Source organism: Barbatula barbatula (assembly GCF_947034865.1).
Source record: "Barbatula barbatula genome assembly, chromosome: 8".
NCBI lineage: Eukaryota > Metazoa > Chordata > Actinopteri > Cypriniformes > Nemacheilidae > Barbatula > Barbatula barbatula.
This window is the reverse complement of record NC_136771.1, coordinates 7,333,428-7,349,455: the sequence shown is the minus strand read 5'-3', so window position 1 is coordinate 7,349,455 and position 16,028 is coordinate 7,333,428. Positions and strand designations below refer to the sequence as shown.

General features: G+C 38.6%; 3 protein-coding genes across 5 annotated transcripts; 1 reads left to right on the top strand and 2 right to left on the bottom strand.

The window, feature by feature from the left end:
• Positions 1–36: 36 nt before the first annotated feature.
• On the bottom strand, positions 37–5,098 carry cldnd1b (claudin domain containing 1b). Of its 3 annotated transcripts, none has more exons than XM_079462701.1 (6): positions 5,029–5,098; positions 4,707–4,754; positions 3,785–4,292; positions 3,586–3,693; positions 3,289–3,426; positions 37–2,157 (listed from the first exon to the last, which is right to left on the bottom strand). In XM_079462701.1, exons 3-6 carry the CDS (start codon positions 4,050–4,052, stop codon positions 1,937–1,939), a joined length of 735 nt encoding a protein of 244 aa, XP_079318827.1. In that variant the 5' UTR covers positions 4,053–4,292; positions 4,707–4,754; positions 5,029–5,098; the 3' UTR covers positions 37–1,936. The 3 variants fall into 3 exon arrangements, with proteins under 3 accessions (XP_079318827.1, XP_079318828.1, XP_079318826.1); XM_079462702.1 differs by having other exon boundaries at positions 4,832–5,030; XM_079462700.1 differs by lacking the exon at positions 4,707–4,754 and having other exon boundaries at positions 5,029–5,090.
• A 212-nt stretch (positions 5,099–5,310) lies between these two features.
• Positions 5,311–11,376, bottom strand: glb1 (galactosidase, beta 1). The gene is made up of 16 exons (XM_079462320.1): positions 11,163–11,376; positions 9,811–9,980; positions 9,399–9,549; positions 9,223–9,283; positions 9,018–9,112; positions 8,544–8,724; positions 8,360–8,418; positions 8,067–8,188; positions 7,922–7,962; positions 7,630–7,742; positions 7,446–7,520; positions 7,216–7,305; positions 6,978–7,091; positions 6,757–6,888; positions 6,127–6,381; positions 5,311–5,878 (listed from the first exon to the last, which is right to left on the bottom strand). Exons 1-16 carry the CDS (start codon positions 11,217–11,219, stop codon positions 5,624–5,626), a joined length of 1,971 nt encoding a protein of 656 aa, XP_079318446.1. The 5' UTR covers positions 11,220–11,376; the 3' UTR covers positions 5,311–5,623.
• Positions 11,377–11,430: 54 nt separating this feature from the next.
• On the top strand, positions 11,431–14,996 carry ccdc86 (coiled-coil domain containing 86). Its single transcript, XM_079462321.1, has 4 exons — positions 11,431–12,491; positions 12,720–12,849; positions 14,130–14,204; positions 14,307–14,996. The coding sequence occupies exons 1-4, from the start codon at positions 11,962–11,964 to the stop codon at positions 14,439–14,441; spliced, it is 870 nt and encodes a 289-aa protein (XP_079318447.1). The 5' UTR covers positions 11,431–11,961; the 3' UTR covers positions 14,442–14,996.
• The last annotated feature ends 1,032 nt before the right edge of the window (positions 14,997–16,028 follow it).

Here is a 16,028-nt window from a genome sequence, read left to right as displayed (position 1 = left end):
TCTGCCTTATTTAACAATGACCAGTTTTCTTGTTTTGAAAGAAATTATATTTATTGTGACCAGCAATATATACCTTTGACAGGAGTGCTTATAAAATGAATTAAAAAAGTGTTGGAAGTGTTTGGGGCACCATCATGATGTCGCAGTGGGCTCATATTGCTTATATCCATTTGCTGTGTTTAAGGTTTGCTTGGAAAAGATACAAATCAAAGGACTAGATAAAAAAAGACAACCTCACTTGAACAAAGTTGGATCTCAAATATAACAATTCACAGGATAAACCATGTGACAATTTACTGTAGCAACAAATATATTCAGGCAAGGTGTACACTGATTTTACTATACTTTTTTTAACCAAACTTTGAGACTTTACAACTTAAAGGGAAAGTTCACCAAAAAATTAAATTGTTTTAAACCCCATGTCATTAAAAAGCTATATATGAATGTGAAACACAAAAGATTACGTTCATAAATGTGTTGTATGGAGGTCTGTGGGGGTCAATGTTGTCTGTTTACCAAAGCTCTTTAAAATATCTTCTTTAGTGTTCTGAGGAAATTAAGTCAGTCAAACAGGTTTGCAATGACATACAATGAGTACATGATAAAAGATTTATTTTTGGGTGAACTATCCCTTTAACTACATATTACCAATCTACAATTAATTTATATTTGGGCAATATTGGTGCCATGTACAAAACAGCGATAAGTTTGTATCTCTTTTCTTTCCATAATATAACACTATTCAGTAGGGCTGCTCAATTATAACAAAAATAATAATAGCGATTACTTTTACCAATATTGAGATCCTGATTATTTAACACGATTACTCATTAACCTTTAAAACAACATAGAACAATTAAAAAACTTGGCTTTTAAACTCTGAAATTAACTGAAAAGAAATTTAAAGAAATAGTACTACTGAACCACTGTAAAGAAAAGGGTGCGCTGTCGATTTATACTACAAGAAAAGAGAGGATCCTTGCAAAATCGAATGCGGCACAATAATCGTTTACCTCGATTATTTAGTTTTTGTAATTGATGAAGGCCACAATTGACGATTAGGATTAATTTATTCATAATTGCACAGCCCTACTATTCAGTACAAGATTTGCGGCAAAAGTATTTGCTTACCATTTCCAAATTGTATCTCAGACATCTAACTGCTTTTAAGTATAAAAAGTATGTAAACCAGAAGATGGATCGAAATGGCTACCTGAACCATAAAAAAATGTCTTCTAGACAAAAATGACTACTAATGTAACACACATGATGAAATACATTCTCACAATTCTATGATAATAGTAAACAAAACGCCATAACCAAATGCAATGCGAAACAAAAACAATAAATGAGCACAACAAATATTTAAGAAAAGCCTCCAGCTTTAGTGGTTAATGCTCATGGCAGAGACAAACATTCAAGACAAAACCTTCCTGAACCTCAGGCCTGCAAAGCACAAATTCACAATCTCCTCAAAAAAAGTGACACGGGGCTAACTAAAAACACAGGGCTATTACGTAAAAAGTGCAAAGGAAGACCAAACAAAATCTCGAAACAGATGAGAATACAACCTGATTGTTGGTTGAAAATTAAAAGAAATGCCTACGAGTTTACTCGGTAGGTGAAAATGTTTATAGATGTCCTTTTCTGCTGATTATAAAGTGAGCCTTTGATTGGCTGTTGGAGAAAAGTTAAACCTAGTGATAAGAAAGGCAGTTGTATAACAGAAAAATCCTTCATGTGATGCAAATATTCATAAGCTGAATCCTTCAGGCGGACAGATCATTAGTTTCACTTACGGTGAGGAGTGTATTCTGACAGTTTTCTTCTAGAAAAATCAGCTGGTTTAGTGGTAAAGCAATTGCTATAGCAAACAGGTGCGCAAGTTTGGAGGAGCGTACGCTCGCTTCAGCAATGTTAGTCAGTCCTCTGTTGCCTAGGCAACTCTATAGGCTGTCATACGAGTGTAGTTTTGGCGATGGCTCCTTGCAGCCCACATGAAGAGTGCAGCGGCCATTATTTGCAGCGGAGAAGAGACCAGGGCCAAAAACAAAGACCATCCAAGAGAAGAGTCCATACCCTCTGGCAATTGGGATCTTTCATGTAGCCGGTGCACACCCACAAGAAAACAGCATACCGTTGCCAAAGAACACAGGCCTAGAAACAAGATATATAATAAACCTTTTGTTTGATGTTGCGAAATGTTATGATTTCGTCTTCTGGGAGTTAAGAAAATACAGACTTTAATTATTATCTAAGCTTAATGTAGAACTTCTACTTCAATTTAGTTATTTACTTAATTTTTACTGGCAATAATCTGCATGTAAGCAACACATAATGAAGACGGATTTAGGAAAAGGTGGCTTAATATTAGGGCTGTCAAATGATTAATCGCAACCAAAATGAAAGTTTGCGTTTACATAATATATGTCTGTGTACTGTGCATATTAATTGTCTATTTATAAAAACATACGCATACATGCATATATTTAAGAAAAAATATACAAAATAATAATAAACATTTCTATATATTTTAAATTGTTGGTAAATATAAATGAACACACGTAAATATTATTATGCACAGTACAAAGACATACATTATGTGTTAACACAAACGTTTATTCTGGATGCGATTAATCGGTTGACCACCCTACTTAATATCAAATGAATAAATAATAAATACAGACCAAATATATATTACAGTGAGTGTTAGCGCTGGGGCTAATCACTGTACGTGTCAATAACAGAGATCGATGCACAGCTTTTATCTATTCCACAATAGATGCATTTGTACAGAAACAAGCAGGTCAGCTTAGCTTTACTGGCACAAGATCAATAAAGAAAATGGAAACAAAATAGCAAAATGGCAATGGAGAGTGAGACTTGTCTTAAACAAATTGAAACAGAGAAGAAAATCTGGTTTTAAGCAGGGTGAAACTGTTTAGTCTTAAGGCTGCCAAGCAATGTCGCAATGTCACATTAATAATTCAAATGATGCAAGTGCAGAAAGAAAATGTATGAATCACTGCAAAATGATGAAATAAAAAAATTGAAATTCTAACAAAAGATCAGAAATCTCTAACAACAAGCTAAATATCTTGATAAGAATTACTACGTACTCAAACCGCTTTTGCTAGGAACTAACAGTACCATACCAAGAATGATGGTGAATTTAAAACAATCCCTAGTTTATCCAAACATCTGCATTGCAACATCAGTTATTAGATAAAAAGAAATTTAAAGGAGAAAGTTGTGTATACTCGTTTTATGCGTGTATTTGATTCTTACCAGCCAGCAGATGCAGCAGCCCTACAAATAGGGTGGGCTTCAGACTGCGGCAGAGACAAGCAAACACTCCGATCAATGCGGCTAGAAACACCAGCCCCACAGACACCAGCGGCAACAGGAACTGACACCTCCACAGGTCTGAGAACAGACAAGAGGGCAGTAACAAATATTTAGAGGAAATCATTTGCAGCTGAATTTAAACAGTCAACATTTTATTCCCTATACAAATTTCTTGAAAAGCACAATTGTAAAAATGCATGCAAAGCTTGTTATGTGTGGGTTTAGGTACTGACGTACAGGTACAAACTAGATCTTCACCACTGTTAACATTTCCAGGCGATATGTACTTAGACTCCCACTGCTGGTGCAAAGTAAAGGCCTGACATTTAGTCACCCTTGTTGAATCTAAAGACCCAGAGAGAGAAATAAAAGTTAACATCAATTGAAACACTCACATATACTACAGTAATCAGATAAGACTTGACTCTCTACTTGCCAAGTTCCTGAATACAGCGCCACCAAAGCCCAAGCGTGCCATTAAGCCTAAAGAGAGCTTCACTGTAGATTAGCTCGTCCCCCTCAAGGTCTTCAAAGTTGCTTTGCATTTTCTTCAGATCCGAACTATTATTGGCATCGTTGCTAGCCGGCTGGCTGTGGTACTGGTACCAGTGCTGTGTTCCCATGGCGACAGAGAGGTAAACACAGGCGAGGAGGCTGAGCACAGAGCCGATGACCAGCGCTGTGGCATAACGGTTGTCCACCATGGTGTAGATGATGTAGATCAAGACTTTATTGTAGCAAGAATAACAAAGATCTCAGCCTTTAGCAGATGAGTTTACAGAGTGATCCGATAAGAATCAGCATAGTGTTTGTCCTTTTCTTTGATGTTGAAGGCTTTTTTTTTACGAGCGTTGAGCAATCTCATGCACCAACATCTTTCCCTGCACCTTGAACAACTACTCTTGAGATCAGGGGCGTTATTTCTTTCCAGAAAGGTGTCTCATCTGAAAAGAAAGGTGTGGCTTTAAATCAGGTGTGTGCCAAAACCCAAGGGTATCTCGAGTACTTATTGGTAGAGCACATTTAAGATCAAGATATTTTATAAAAATGACATCTTTATTATGTTTATTTTTTAACTAAGCAAGCATATAATATTTAAAAATTCATACAAACGTTTCATTTCTAGTAACAATCACACGAGTAGCAATGGTAAATACAATAGTAGGAAGGGAAAGACACAGTTTACAAAGCTAAAACATTACAATCTTAACTTTTGGTTTAGGCTTGTATTAAAAATTATTACTGCCCTTGTGAACTATTAGTCTACAGATTGCAGAAATTCATTGTTTTTTCACACGCCAAAACTTCAATGGAAAACTGATTTCTGATTAAAAAAAGCTTAAAGTGAAACAACTGACCAAATGCTATTGAATCAGATCGCTGTCCTTGGCATGACTTACGCAGTACTGAAACACACAAATTGCTTTTAGTTCTTTTAAAAAGGAATCTAATTCAGGCAGATTTGACAACAACTAATGCTCACTGTGTTTACAAGTAACGTTGAAGGTGTGTTGTTGTTGTTGATTAGCATAGAAGCTAGCTGGCTAATCTGGTTTTAAGGACAAGCACGAAAACGTCACACAAAATATTTACTCCTATGCATGAAACCGTCCAACGTGGTAAAATGATTTTGATTTTAAAGTCAAGTTTGTTTGTTGTGAATGAAATTATGTCACGTACCTTATTCCGATCCCGTCCCGTAGACGATGATGAGACCATTTCCGGCTAGAATGCGTGCGCGCACGGCATTGGCGACACCAGCGGTGCAGGAGAAACAGGCCAGACCTACAGTCAGCAAGTTAGTTAAGTAAAAACATTGAATTGTAACATATATATTGATTTTAGTGCAATCAATTTATATTTATAAACGTTTAATGACGTGGTTTCAATTACATTTAAATAGCAAATTGCACATTAATTGGGCCAAAGTTTGGTCGGAATAAAAACAGGTAAACACTGAATATGGAAGCAAATGATTTATTCACATACATTGGATTTCTGGATGGTGTTTAAAAAGCCAGATAAAATAATTAGATCCATTAAACATTGACTAAACACTTTCCCTGCGATTTAAAGTGCAAATAACAACATGAACTCAAATCACGCAGACGCCTGAGCAGATTTGACTTCCCGAAACCTGAGCATAGATGTGATATAACAGTGCATTCACAGTGAACATATGTTGTGTTGATTTTGTCCCTTCAATCTTTGTGAAAAATGTTCAAATGATTAAAGTGTGTAAAACTAGTTATTCTTAGGTGTGTGGTTCCTAAACTCATACGAGGTCCTGTTTGCTAAACAGTCGTCTTGTGTATTGGCATGTTGACTTCACTGTGCCGTTTATAACGGGAGTGTCAGTGAACTCCACTGTGCAGGGTCCTGGTGAGCAGGGGGCTGCCTCCAGCTCAAGGACAGTTATGTTGTTTTGAACAGAGGTGCTGAGAAGATGTGCCGGGACAAACAGGGTCACCTGTGGCCCACGGGACGTCCAGTAGCGGCCCAAGTTGAAGCCGTTAATCCATACCTGACCCTGTTGGAGGAAAGTTGTTTAGAGTGAACATTTTCTCATTAGAATTTATGTTTACAGTAATTTTCATAATTAAAATCAGATCATATTTTTCCTAAACAACGAATAAAAAATAGTTTTCTGCACTTTTTATATACAAGCAGTTTAACTAAACAATATCTCTGATTATTATATTCTGGGTTTAACCGTTAGTTAAACATTTATAAGTGGCACAATGTCATTATTTCCAACAACATGTTTAGGCATCCCACCTTCCTCCAGTTGGGAAACTGAATGTATGTGTCCTGGGGCAGGTCTGGAATGCCATCGGGTATGTTAAAACTGCCAGAGTAGAATGTTGGGGGTGACAGAGCAGGAGGTGGGCTTGTGGTGAAGCCAGGGGGCGCAGGAGAGCTGGAAAAAGATGCCGGCAACAGTCCCTGGCTCACAGCTTCATCTATACTCAGAGAGTACATGGTCCAGTTAGTGAATACATCAGATCCCAGAGTCAAGTTAAACACCAGACCCTGCAGGGGAGAGAGAGAGAGAGATAAATGAGAAAATAATATTTTAGATGTAATATATACATATATATATATATATACATATATATATATATATATATAGATACAGTATGTACATGATTCAGTGGGAACAACATAGACCCCAACTTATGTGACCCAAACTTTACTTCTCCCACAAAGAATCTATAACTGTTGAGTAGTATTAATTTTATTTAATACAATAAATATATAACATATGAATATAGGTTAATATTAATGTAAATTACATAAAAAATTTAATTGTTATATTATAAACAAACACAGTACGGAAGTTAAAATTTGGGCCAGGCATGTGCGTCCGATGAAACAGTCAATATGTGTGTCTATCCACTATCTTGCCTTGAAGTCATTGATTTCTTTGCCGTAGTTGATTCTCCCCATGTTCTCCACTAGCACATCCACACGACTGCCTGCTTTTCCCGTTATATTTATAGTGTTCACATTGTTCCTCTCCAAAATGCCTGCAGCAATCTGAACAATTAAGTTATTAGGTGTATTTTAGTAGCACTTCCAAAGTTTTTCTAGCCAAAATCTAAAAAGAGTGAAACTGTGGCTCTCACCCCATCGATGGATATATATGCTCGATCGTGGACCCCATTGAGTGGAGATGACAGCGGGGTGGGCTTTGAACAGTCCACAGGTAACACAGTCTGATAAAGCATGAAGCCAAAAGCCTGATGTGGAAATAATCAATAATAAAAACACATAATCAAAACATACAATAATGATCATAATCAAAAAAAGTTGTTTAATAATAAAGAAATGAGAATGCATGGCAAATGAGAGATGCCTGCATACCTGATTCATATCAATAAATGTAAGTGGGTAAACTGTTTTGACAGGGCCAGATAAAGACAGTACATCCAAAGACTCCACCACTGTCAGCAACTGTGAGATCAAATAGGAAAGAATCAAACTTATCAATGAACACTAAACACTATATTAAAAAAAAGAGGTAAAGGTTAAAACTGAAATATAAAAGCATCGTGCGAAATGCATATCACTACATAAGCAAACACATTATTTACCTTCTTCATTTGCACTGGTCCATATGCAAATTTTGGTGTTGATGGAGGCACTATGCCTTCTGGTATCTTTCTGTACTGTTTCCATGACAACAATCAATACATTCTCATCAGTTAAGGGCATGGCATTGCATTGCTTCCTCACATTTCATAACTTTTATGATAAAAACTGTATAACAAATTGTACCATTTTGATGACATCTCTGATGGTGAAATATTTCTCTGTAAGATCGCCAGCTTCTGTAAGTGGGGCATCATAGTCATAGCTGGTTGGCTGAGGAGCGTATGCTGTGTTGGCACCTATAAACCAATTAAAATAAATATAGATCAGGACACATTCCAATCCGTTTTAAGCGTGTACAGCATGTTGCAAGCAATGACAAAGTCATTGGTTCAATACCCAGATTAATGGACTGTTAAAATACAAACACATGTGTGCACTGATAATCAATTTGGATAAAATGTCTGCCAAAACCTACCATTCCAATAACCAAAATTAGTCCCACCAATGAACATGTATCTTGAAAATAACAAAAACTATGAATTACACAAATGACAAATATGATAACATTGCATTCCTTGAAGGAAACTTTTCAGTGTCAAACAGAATTACGTCATGTTTACAAATTGACATTGGCTCCTATTTCCAGAATTTCATTGAGGGTCTTCACCACAGCCTTTGTGGACACAACTGAGTGTTTCTGGCCCCAGTGGTCCAACCAGCCTGTGTAGAACTCGGAGTTCACCTGCAACCAGATGGACTTAGTATTTCAGTATACATTTTTCAGACTGTCTCTCCTTGGTTAAACATTTTAACTTTGTTAAATACATCATTCAGTTCAATGCTGTTGTGTTTTTTGTTAATATAATTCCAGTGTCTTCATATTGAAAACTATTGGGAAGGAGATTGTTCTTACCAAAGGGCCCCGTGGCTCTGCATGTCTCTGAGCTTCAAAAGCAGCGGTTACATTTGCGCCTGTAAAAAAGACAACAATGACATTTACTAACAAAACCAAAGAAAGACTGTACAAAAACGTGTCAAATAGATCCCTTGAAGGCAATGTTTAAAAAATGTTAGACATTTTCTTAGAATACACAGACCTGGACCGAAGTCAACAGTGGCGTAGATTCCCTGCAGGGACCCACATTTCAGATAACCCACACCTGCCCCATCAGTGGTAAACAGCACCACATCTTCCCCAAGATGAGACCGAAACAGACTGGCAAGATGACGCATGTAGTTATAATCACAGGCGAAGTAACTGCCATATTCATTCTCGACCTACGTAGGAAAGACAGAAGCAGCAAAATTTCACCAACACGTACATGCATGTTTATTACTGTTTGTAGATACCTTGAACTAATATAATTACATTAATCTATCATATTTGCCACTAAAGTTTAGATCAGAGATGCTATTAAAACATCTCTTTTAGCCATCTAAAGTCACAAAAGGGAACCGTGACACTGTTTTAGAACATAAAACTACCAAATAGTGCATATATGTTGTTTTCATATCGGCAGTAAAATGAGCAATGTTTTTTCATCACTATTATGTTTATAAAATTCTCAAACCTGCACAGTGATGATAGGTCCACCATTCTGGTACAAGTAATGCTTCAAAAAGGGCAACAACTTCCCCATCCACTTATCCACTGTTGTAAGGTAATCTAGACCAATGAAACAATAAAGACAAACACATGTTGTTATGTAACAAACTATACAGTTTGTTAGATCATCCATCACAGCTTCAGGCAGTATCTCTTCCTCACTTTATTACCTGGATCAGATGATCGTAGGACAATATCTTTCTTTTTCAGCAACCAGGCAGGCAAGCCCCCCTAAAACAAGAACAATGGAGTCAGCTGAGGTCATCCAGATATCTTCAGATTTACACATCAGTATAAATAGTAAATACCATTTATTTTCTCATTAAAGACCTCTAAACTCTCTTACCATGTCCCACTCTGCACAGATGTATGGACCTGGTCTCATAATGACTAGGAGGCCGATGTCTTGGCACAGCTGCAAGAAGTGCCCCAGGTCCCGATCTCCGCTGAAGTCATAAATGCCAGGCGCCGACTCGTGGAAGTTCCACGGCACATATCTGTGGATGAACACGGCCATTAGACAGCTCAAATGTAAACTTTGAGTTTAATGCAAAGAAAATCTAAAAAGTAATAAGAAACTACTAAAAAACACAAACTGGATGTACTCAGAGGGTACTGGCCCCCTGGAATAAATCTGCTAGATATTTTTGTCCTACGTGGAAACCACTGATTAAACATTTCTTTATTCTTCAGGTTTTTCATGACATCCTAAATATGGCTTGGGACCGACACTAAACAATAACCAGTGTGTTTCTTACGTCTGGATGGCGTTCAAACCAGCCATGTACATCTTCAGCAGCCTATCCTTCCAGTAGACTCTTGGAATCCTGCTGTAGTGGATGCTGCCAGAAATGTAGCGGAATGGCTTTCCATCTTTAAGGAAGCTGTTTTGATGGTAATCCACAGTGAAACTGGGATGTGTGGAAAGCTAAAGAATAAAGAAAAAAACTTGTGTCAAAATTAGAATGTTCTGTTTGAGAAGGAATAGTTTGTCCATGTTGTCTATCAAAATAAGGGTAAGTCAATGACAGTATTTTATAGGAAATTGGGGTACACATATAAGCCATTATATGCTGTATACCAGCGTTCTCCAACCTTTTGGTAAGCAAGGGCTACCTGAAGAGATAATATAGGATTGGATTCAATTTATTGTCATTACACACATACAAGTTCAGTGCCACGAAATGTATTTTTAGAAGAAGATAAAGCATAACATGGGGAAGGTGAGGAGAAAACATGTACACAATACACCATAGACAAGACTTGCAACAGGGAATGGGATAAGTAATCCAGTTCCGACAAGCAGCCATCTGATCCTGCTGCCATGGTGGCGCCGTATACAGACCTGCTTGTCAGGCTGGCGGGTCAAAGCGACGGAGGCGATGGATCTGGGGATGGGAGACCGCCCTCGAGTGCGGCCTATGTTTGTGTGTGTGATAGTCTGTGCAGGTGTTTCAGTAGAATGGGGGAGGGACGCAAAATATAATCTAGAAGGCTTCTTGTTAATATAATACTAAACTTTAAACACGTGATGCATTATTTTTCAGTACACAGGAACAAAACTAAGTTTTCTTTCACATATACTTGCACTTAAATATAAATAAGATTTAAATAGTTTTATTACGATATTGTCACATGTTCGTCAACTGTCCTGAGCATTATTGTTGTTCATGCCGGTTACAGGTGCCCAATATAACCATCCATGCATTTCATGCTAAAGCAATACAATCTGCCAAAAACATGGTTACAACACATTTACCACAATAGACCAATGGTTGATTTTCCTAAGGGAATAACATGCGAGTATCATGAAAACGCTTAAATGATGTGATGTCATCACATGACAGTCACAAGACGCCAGAATCACAACAGTATTCAACACACTTGAATCTATGGATCTATTTTCCATATACTCTATGTGGCCAAGCTAATTTTACTCCAAAACTAAACAGAATTTCAAAATGCTGCATTAACGTAACACTCCTCTGACAAGACGCTATTTCAAGCTACGTTAACGTTAAAGTAAACAGTGAGAACATCTGCACTTCTGACAATTTGTAACCTTACGTTCGCCTTAAATGATGCTTTCCAACCAGACAAATATACTTACCGTGATCGGTGGTAGGATCAGAAGCATAAACAGCATTTTCCCAACATCAGGCGCCATGGTGTGTGTGTGTGTGTGTAAACGAAGACTTCCGAAACATTTAACAAGACGCCTCAGCACTCAGAGAATGCGCTGCGCCTGTGCCATTGCAATGAATGGCGAGGCGCGAAGAAAGCACCGCCTTCCAGTAAAACGAGCCAATCGTCAATCAATACAGACTGACGATTCTCTTGGGCGGGGCTCTCGTAAGGCGCTTGCCAGCCTGTGCGCAGGCGCAGTAGAAAATTTGATTTATTAGCGCGATTTAAGCTTAGCAAACCAATGTTATGACACAGTTCATGTCATGTTTGACTATTGATCGGAAATATGCTGTTTATTAGTGATTTATGCCAGCGATTCTAGAAATATTTGCCTGTCTCCATTCAAGCATAGGCATATGGACTTGCTATGACGTAAATAGCTGCCGAGAGGCGCTGAAAACATGGCTCGACTTCCGTAAACCAACCTGTAAAATTTCAACCTGTAAATTTGGTGTTGTATGACTGAATTATGGCCACTTGAAGGGACTTTGGTTTAAGTCAGCATACGCGATGCGGATGTCAAATTTGCTATGCGTCTCCCAACCACTATGTGCTGATACTCAATACTTTTTGGAATAGCTTCTTCTTCAGCCTCGGTGTTGAGTTGTAAGGAAGTAGCAACACACGTGTGATAGTGCGCATGTTTGTGTTTTACTGTTAAAGTAGTTTTGTTTATATTGAAATTACTACTATCGGTTTTAGTGACCGATAAAACGCGAGTGATGTCAGCCTCCGCAAACAAGGAGATACGTGGAGATTCCGAAACGGAGACGGATCCACCCGTAGTGAGCCGCACACGAAGCGGCCGCAGAGTTCGGACGCCCGCGGCTCTGCTTTACTCTGCCACACCGGCGACCAGAACACCCGTCCGGCGCACCAGAAAGTCTGTAATCAGAGAAGATCCTGCGGAGAGTAGTGAATCCAAACTAGAATCGGCATCTGAAAAACCTTCCGAGGAAGGGACAGAACAACCAAAAGTAGATCCAAGACCGACAGTGAATGAAGTGATCGAATCAACTACAGTCGAAGAAAATAAAGTCAGTCGGCAACCAGTTTTGGACAATGAGCATTTGAAAGAGTCTGACCAGACAAGTGAGAAAGAAAACATACTTAGTAAAACGGATGCAGGGTCAACGGATGCAGCAAAAAAGGCCAAAAAAAGGACTCACTCAGAGTCAACTGAGAATAAAGTTAAAATGCCTCTTGGGAAACCCAAATCTGGACGAGTGTGGAAAGATCGCAACAAGCAAAGGTCTTTACATTTTGAAATAGTTTTGCCGTTCTGTTAGCGCAGTGGCTATATCATTTTGTCTGTCTTTTTAATTTTTAGGATTTTCTTATCTCACATTTTCTGTGGCAAAACCGTGATATGTCCCAATTATGGTGCCAAATGGTGCACAACCATTACCAGCTGTCAATGCTGTATAACAAATGTTTAGCATTGTGTATGTAGTGGTTCATGTGTGATATTGTTTTCTAGGTTCTCTGCTCTTTTAAGGGACAAACCTCTACGTTCTTCATGGGAAAAGAAGATGGAGGCCAAGCGAGAAAAGCAACAAGTGAAACAGTACCAGCAGCAGCTAAAGGACGAGCAAGCCAGAGAGAAAGAGGTACACTTCTAGAATTACTAGAGAACTAGAAGTAGATTTTAGCCTGTTGGTTAAAGAAAAAAGACTGTTTTCCTATATACTTAACTGGCAAAATACCATTCTCAATCTAATTTGCTAGTTTTAAAGATTTGAATTAAAGTTCCTGCTAAATATACATGAACCTTTGTGGCTATAACAAAGTCTCCATGCAAATAATTACTAAAGTCACCGTTAGAACATTTAAGGATTAAATTTAGTTCTCATGTGCACCAAAAATGTCAATGAGTTCCCTTTCAAGAGTGGTTTCTCGACATTGCGTAGCTACGTGGGTAATCCCTCTTTTTCTACCTTTCCTGAAGCCTTATTCTGAAGGGCCATTCAACTAGCACTTGCCAATGCTGCTCAGGATGGTGAAATATAATGCACAATCACAGCGGCATTGCCTCAGAATCTTCTCCACGAGCCTGAAGTCTTGCCTTTGATAGGTCGCTACAGTATGGGACAGGCGATTTAAATGAAGAACTTTGCTTTGTAGGTAACCCAAGGGGCCTACAGGTTGCAGGCAGTGGCCAAGTGCCTTGTAATTCAGCCATTTCTCTTACAAAGAGCAGACCCTTTTCCATAGGTTTGCGCTGTATATGTTGCATATTCAGCCGCTTGGTTTATGTCAGAAGCCTCCATGCTCAGGGCTCTGGCTTTGTACAAATGCGGTATATGAAAGCTAATTTTCACGTGAGTAGCCCCCCATTGTAATGGCGGCATGCCATGTAAGCACGTGTTGTGATTATTCTTTCACATGTGTGCCGATCAAAATGGCGAAGAGTCTTTTCTAGCAGGTGTTTCGTGCATCTGTAAGGTGTCCCTGAAGGACGGTATTAGGGACACTTTTGCGTGGTAGACCCGGGTTAGTTTCCCTTCTCAACCATTACTTCCTATGGCAAAAGTACACACAACTCATAGTGTCGGGGACTATGTTGTGACATGTGTTGGATACACTACGGAGCATTGAGCCCCTCTAGGAGGTGTTTTTTAATGCTCTTGGTTGAACAGAGTGTGACACATTACGAATGGTTACAATTACGGAGCACCGCCCTGTGTCAGATATTCTAGCCCTTATGACTGGGTTGGCGAGAGTGCTGTCTTTGTTTTATTCAACACATCAAATAATGCAGCTTGTTCCTGGAACCTGGAAAATAAGCCATGGTTTTATGCTCTTCAGTGTTTGCAAGAAACTTTGTTCAAAGTTTGTTTGGTTACTTTGAATTTAAATGAAGTGTAATACCTGGGGGTTTTTTTTGCAGGAGAAGAAGATGCGTAGAGCAGAAAATCTGAAGAGACGAGCAGAAAATGAGAGGAAAGCTGAGATTGTACAAGTGGTAAATACCGAACTAACTTTCTTTTCGTACAATCCACTAGCGTGTTCTTTGCATTATTGAATGACTTCTATTGAGTGATATGAACTGCTATTACCCTTTCAGATTAAGAATACTGCAAAGATCAAGAGAATGAAGAAAAAACAGCTGAGGAAGATTGAGAAAAGAGACACACTCTCAGTGCTTCAGAAGACGCCTCCTAGTGTAAAAAAAAGTGGAGGAAAGACAAACAGCAGCTAGGATTGTGTCCACGGGTGTGAAAATCAATATGCCGTTACGGGTGTAAAGATTTAATGCCAGTCTACTCTCTGGCAGAGACTCTTAAGAAGACTGTTTTGTATTTCGACTATTATGAAAAATTGACTCACTGAGGTCTCCCGTGGGTGTAACAATTGTACAGCAATTAATTCGCTGAGAATACATAGACCTGACATCTATCGCTTTTTGTGTAAACAAAAGTTTATGTAATTGACATCATTCTCCTTAATAAATATCTTATGTCATCAAAGTTCAGTTTCTTCCTGCTCTATGCATGCTGGTTGTTTTTGTTATTGTTTTCCTCTACACTACAATTTGGGACTTTCCACTGTGGAATTATATGCCAGTATTTCTCTCGGGTACTTTTTAGAAGTATATTTTCACTTTCTAAGTTTGTTTCACTTTCAAATATGTGCATGTAATCAAGGTTTAGTTTCTTCCTGGATTACAGATGCTGGTCTGCAATAAAAATGTCCTCATCACATAAAACAATGGTACTTTCCATTGTGGTATATTTGTTTTGATAGTTGAATTCACGTACCAGGGACCGGTTTCAATAGAGGTTCAAGCAACACGGAGTTTAAATATGAACTCAACAGAGACGCTCTACTGACAGACGCAATAGGGTCTGAGGCCTTTAGGCTCCTCGTTAGAGCGCTTGTCTCTCATTCTGACCAACAGTTCGAAGCCTGCGCAGAACGGGGCGAGTGGGACCTTTTAAATGTGCACCCAATCACAATGGGAAATCCTAAAGGGTATTTGAATTATCTAATTCCAGAGGTGGCAGCAAGAACACATTTATTTGATCAGCCTAATTCAGAAAAAATGTACACCACTCACCTGCAATCCTATGAAATTCCTCTTTGATGGCTCTCACAGGAAACTTAACAAAAATGTATAAAAAGTGCTTGAGAGCGATTCACACTTTTCTTACTGCTCTGCATACAGTTGCCTTGCTAACGTGTTCTGCATCCCCGGTGTGCTTCCGTTAGCAAAGAAACGTAAAGCAATACAGAGAATCTGCTCAGATGTAAGAGCGCGACCCGACGAGTGAGGTTTGTGATGTAAGGATGAAGCAGAGTGTGGATATATTTAATGGACTGTAAAGAAAAACTGTATCGCTCAAATAAAGAATCCTCCGGATATGATAAAACATCCAAACGGGGCTTCACCATATATTCTGGCTCGACATATTGACTGTCCAACCTGTACATGAATAATTTTTACACTTGATCACTTACAGAAGAGTCAAACAGTCGAGAGAAGTGGTGCATTTTGAGATGTAGCTTAAAAGAAATGTTTTATAAAGCAGTCTGTAGGTCCACGCAAGTCATAAGGTTGAGTCTTTACTCTGTAAATAAAGGTGCTTTCCTATTTGGGGAGTGACTAAAAGACGAGACTGCCTACCACACAACAACAGCCGCAGATCACAACAGGGTTGAAGAATCATACATACAGCATTCATAAGAAACATGTCTGCTGAAGTACTTGCACAGGTAAGTGAAATTGGTTTAAATATTATGTACTTAAAGATTTATTTGTAATGCAGAATCACATGTTTTATAACAC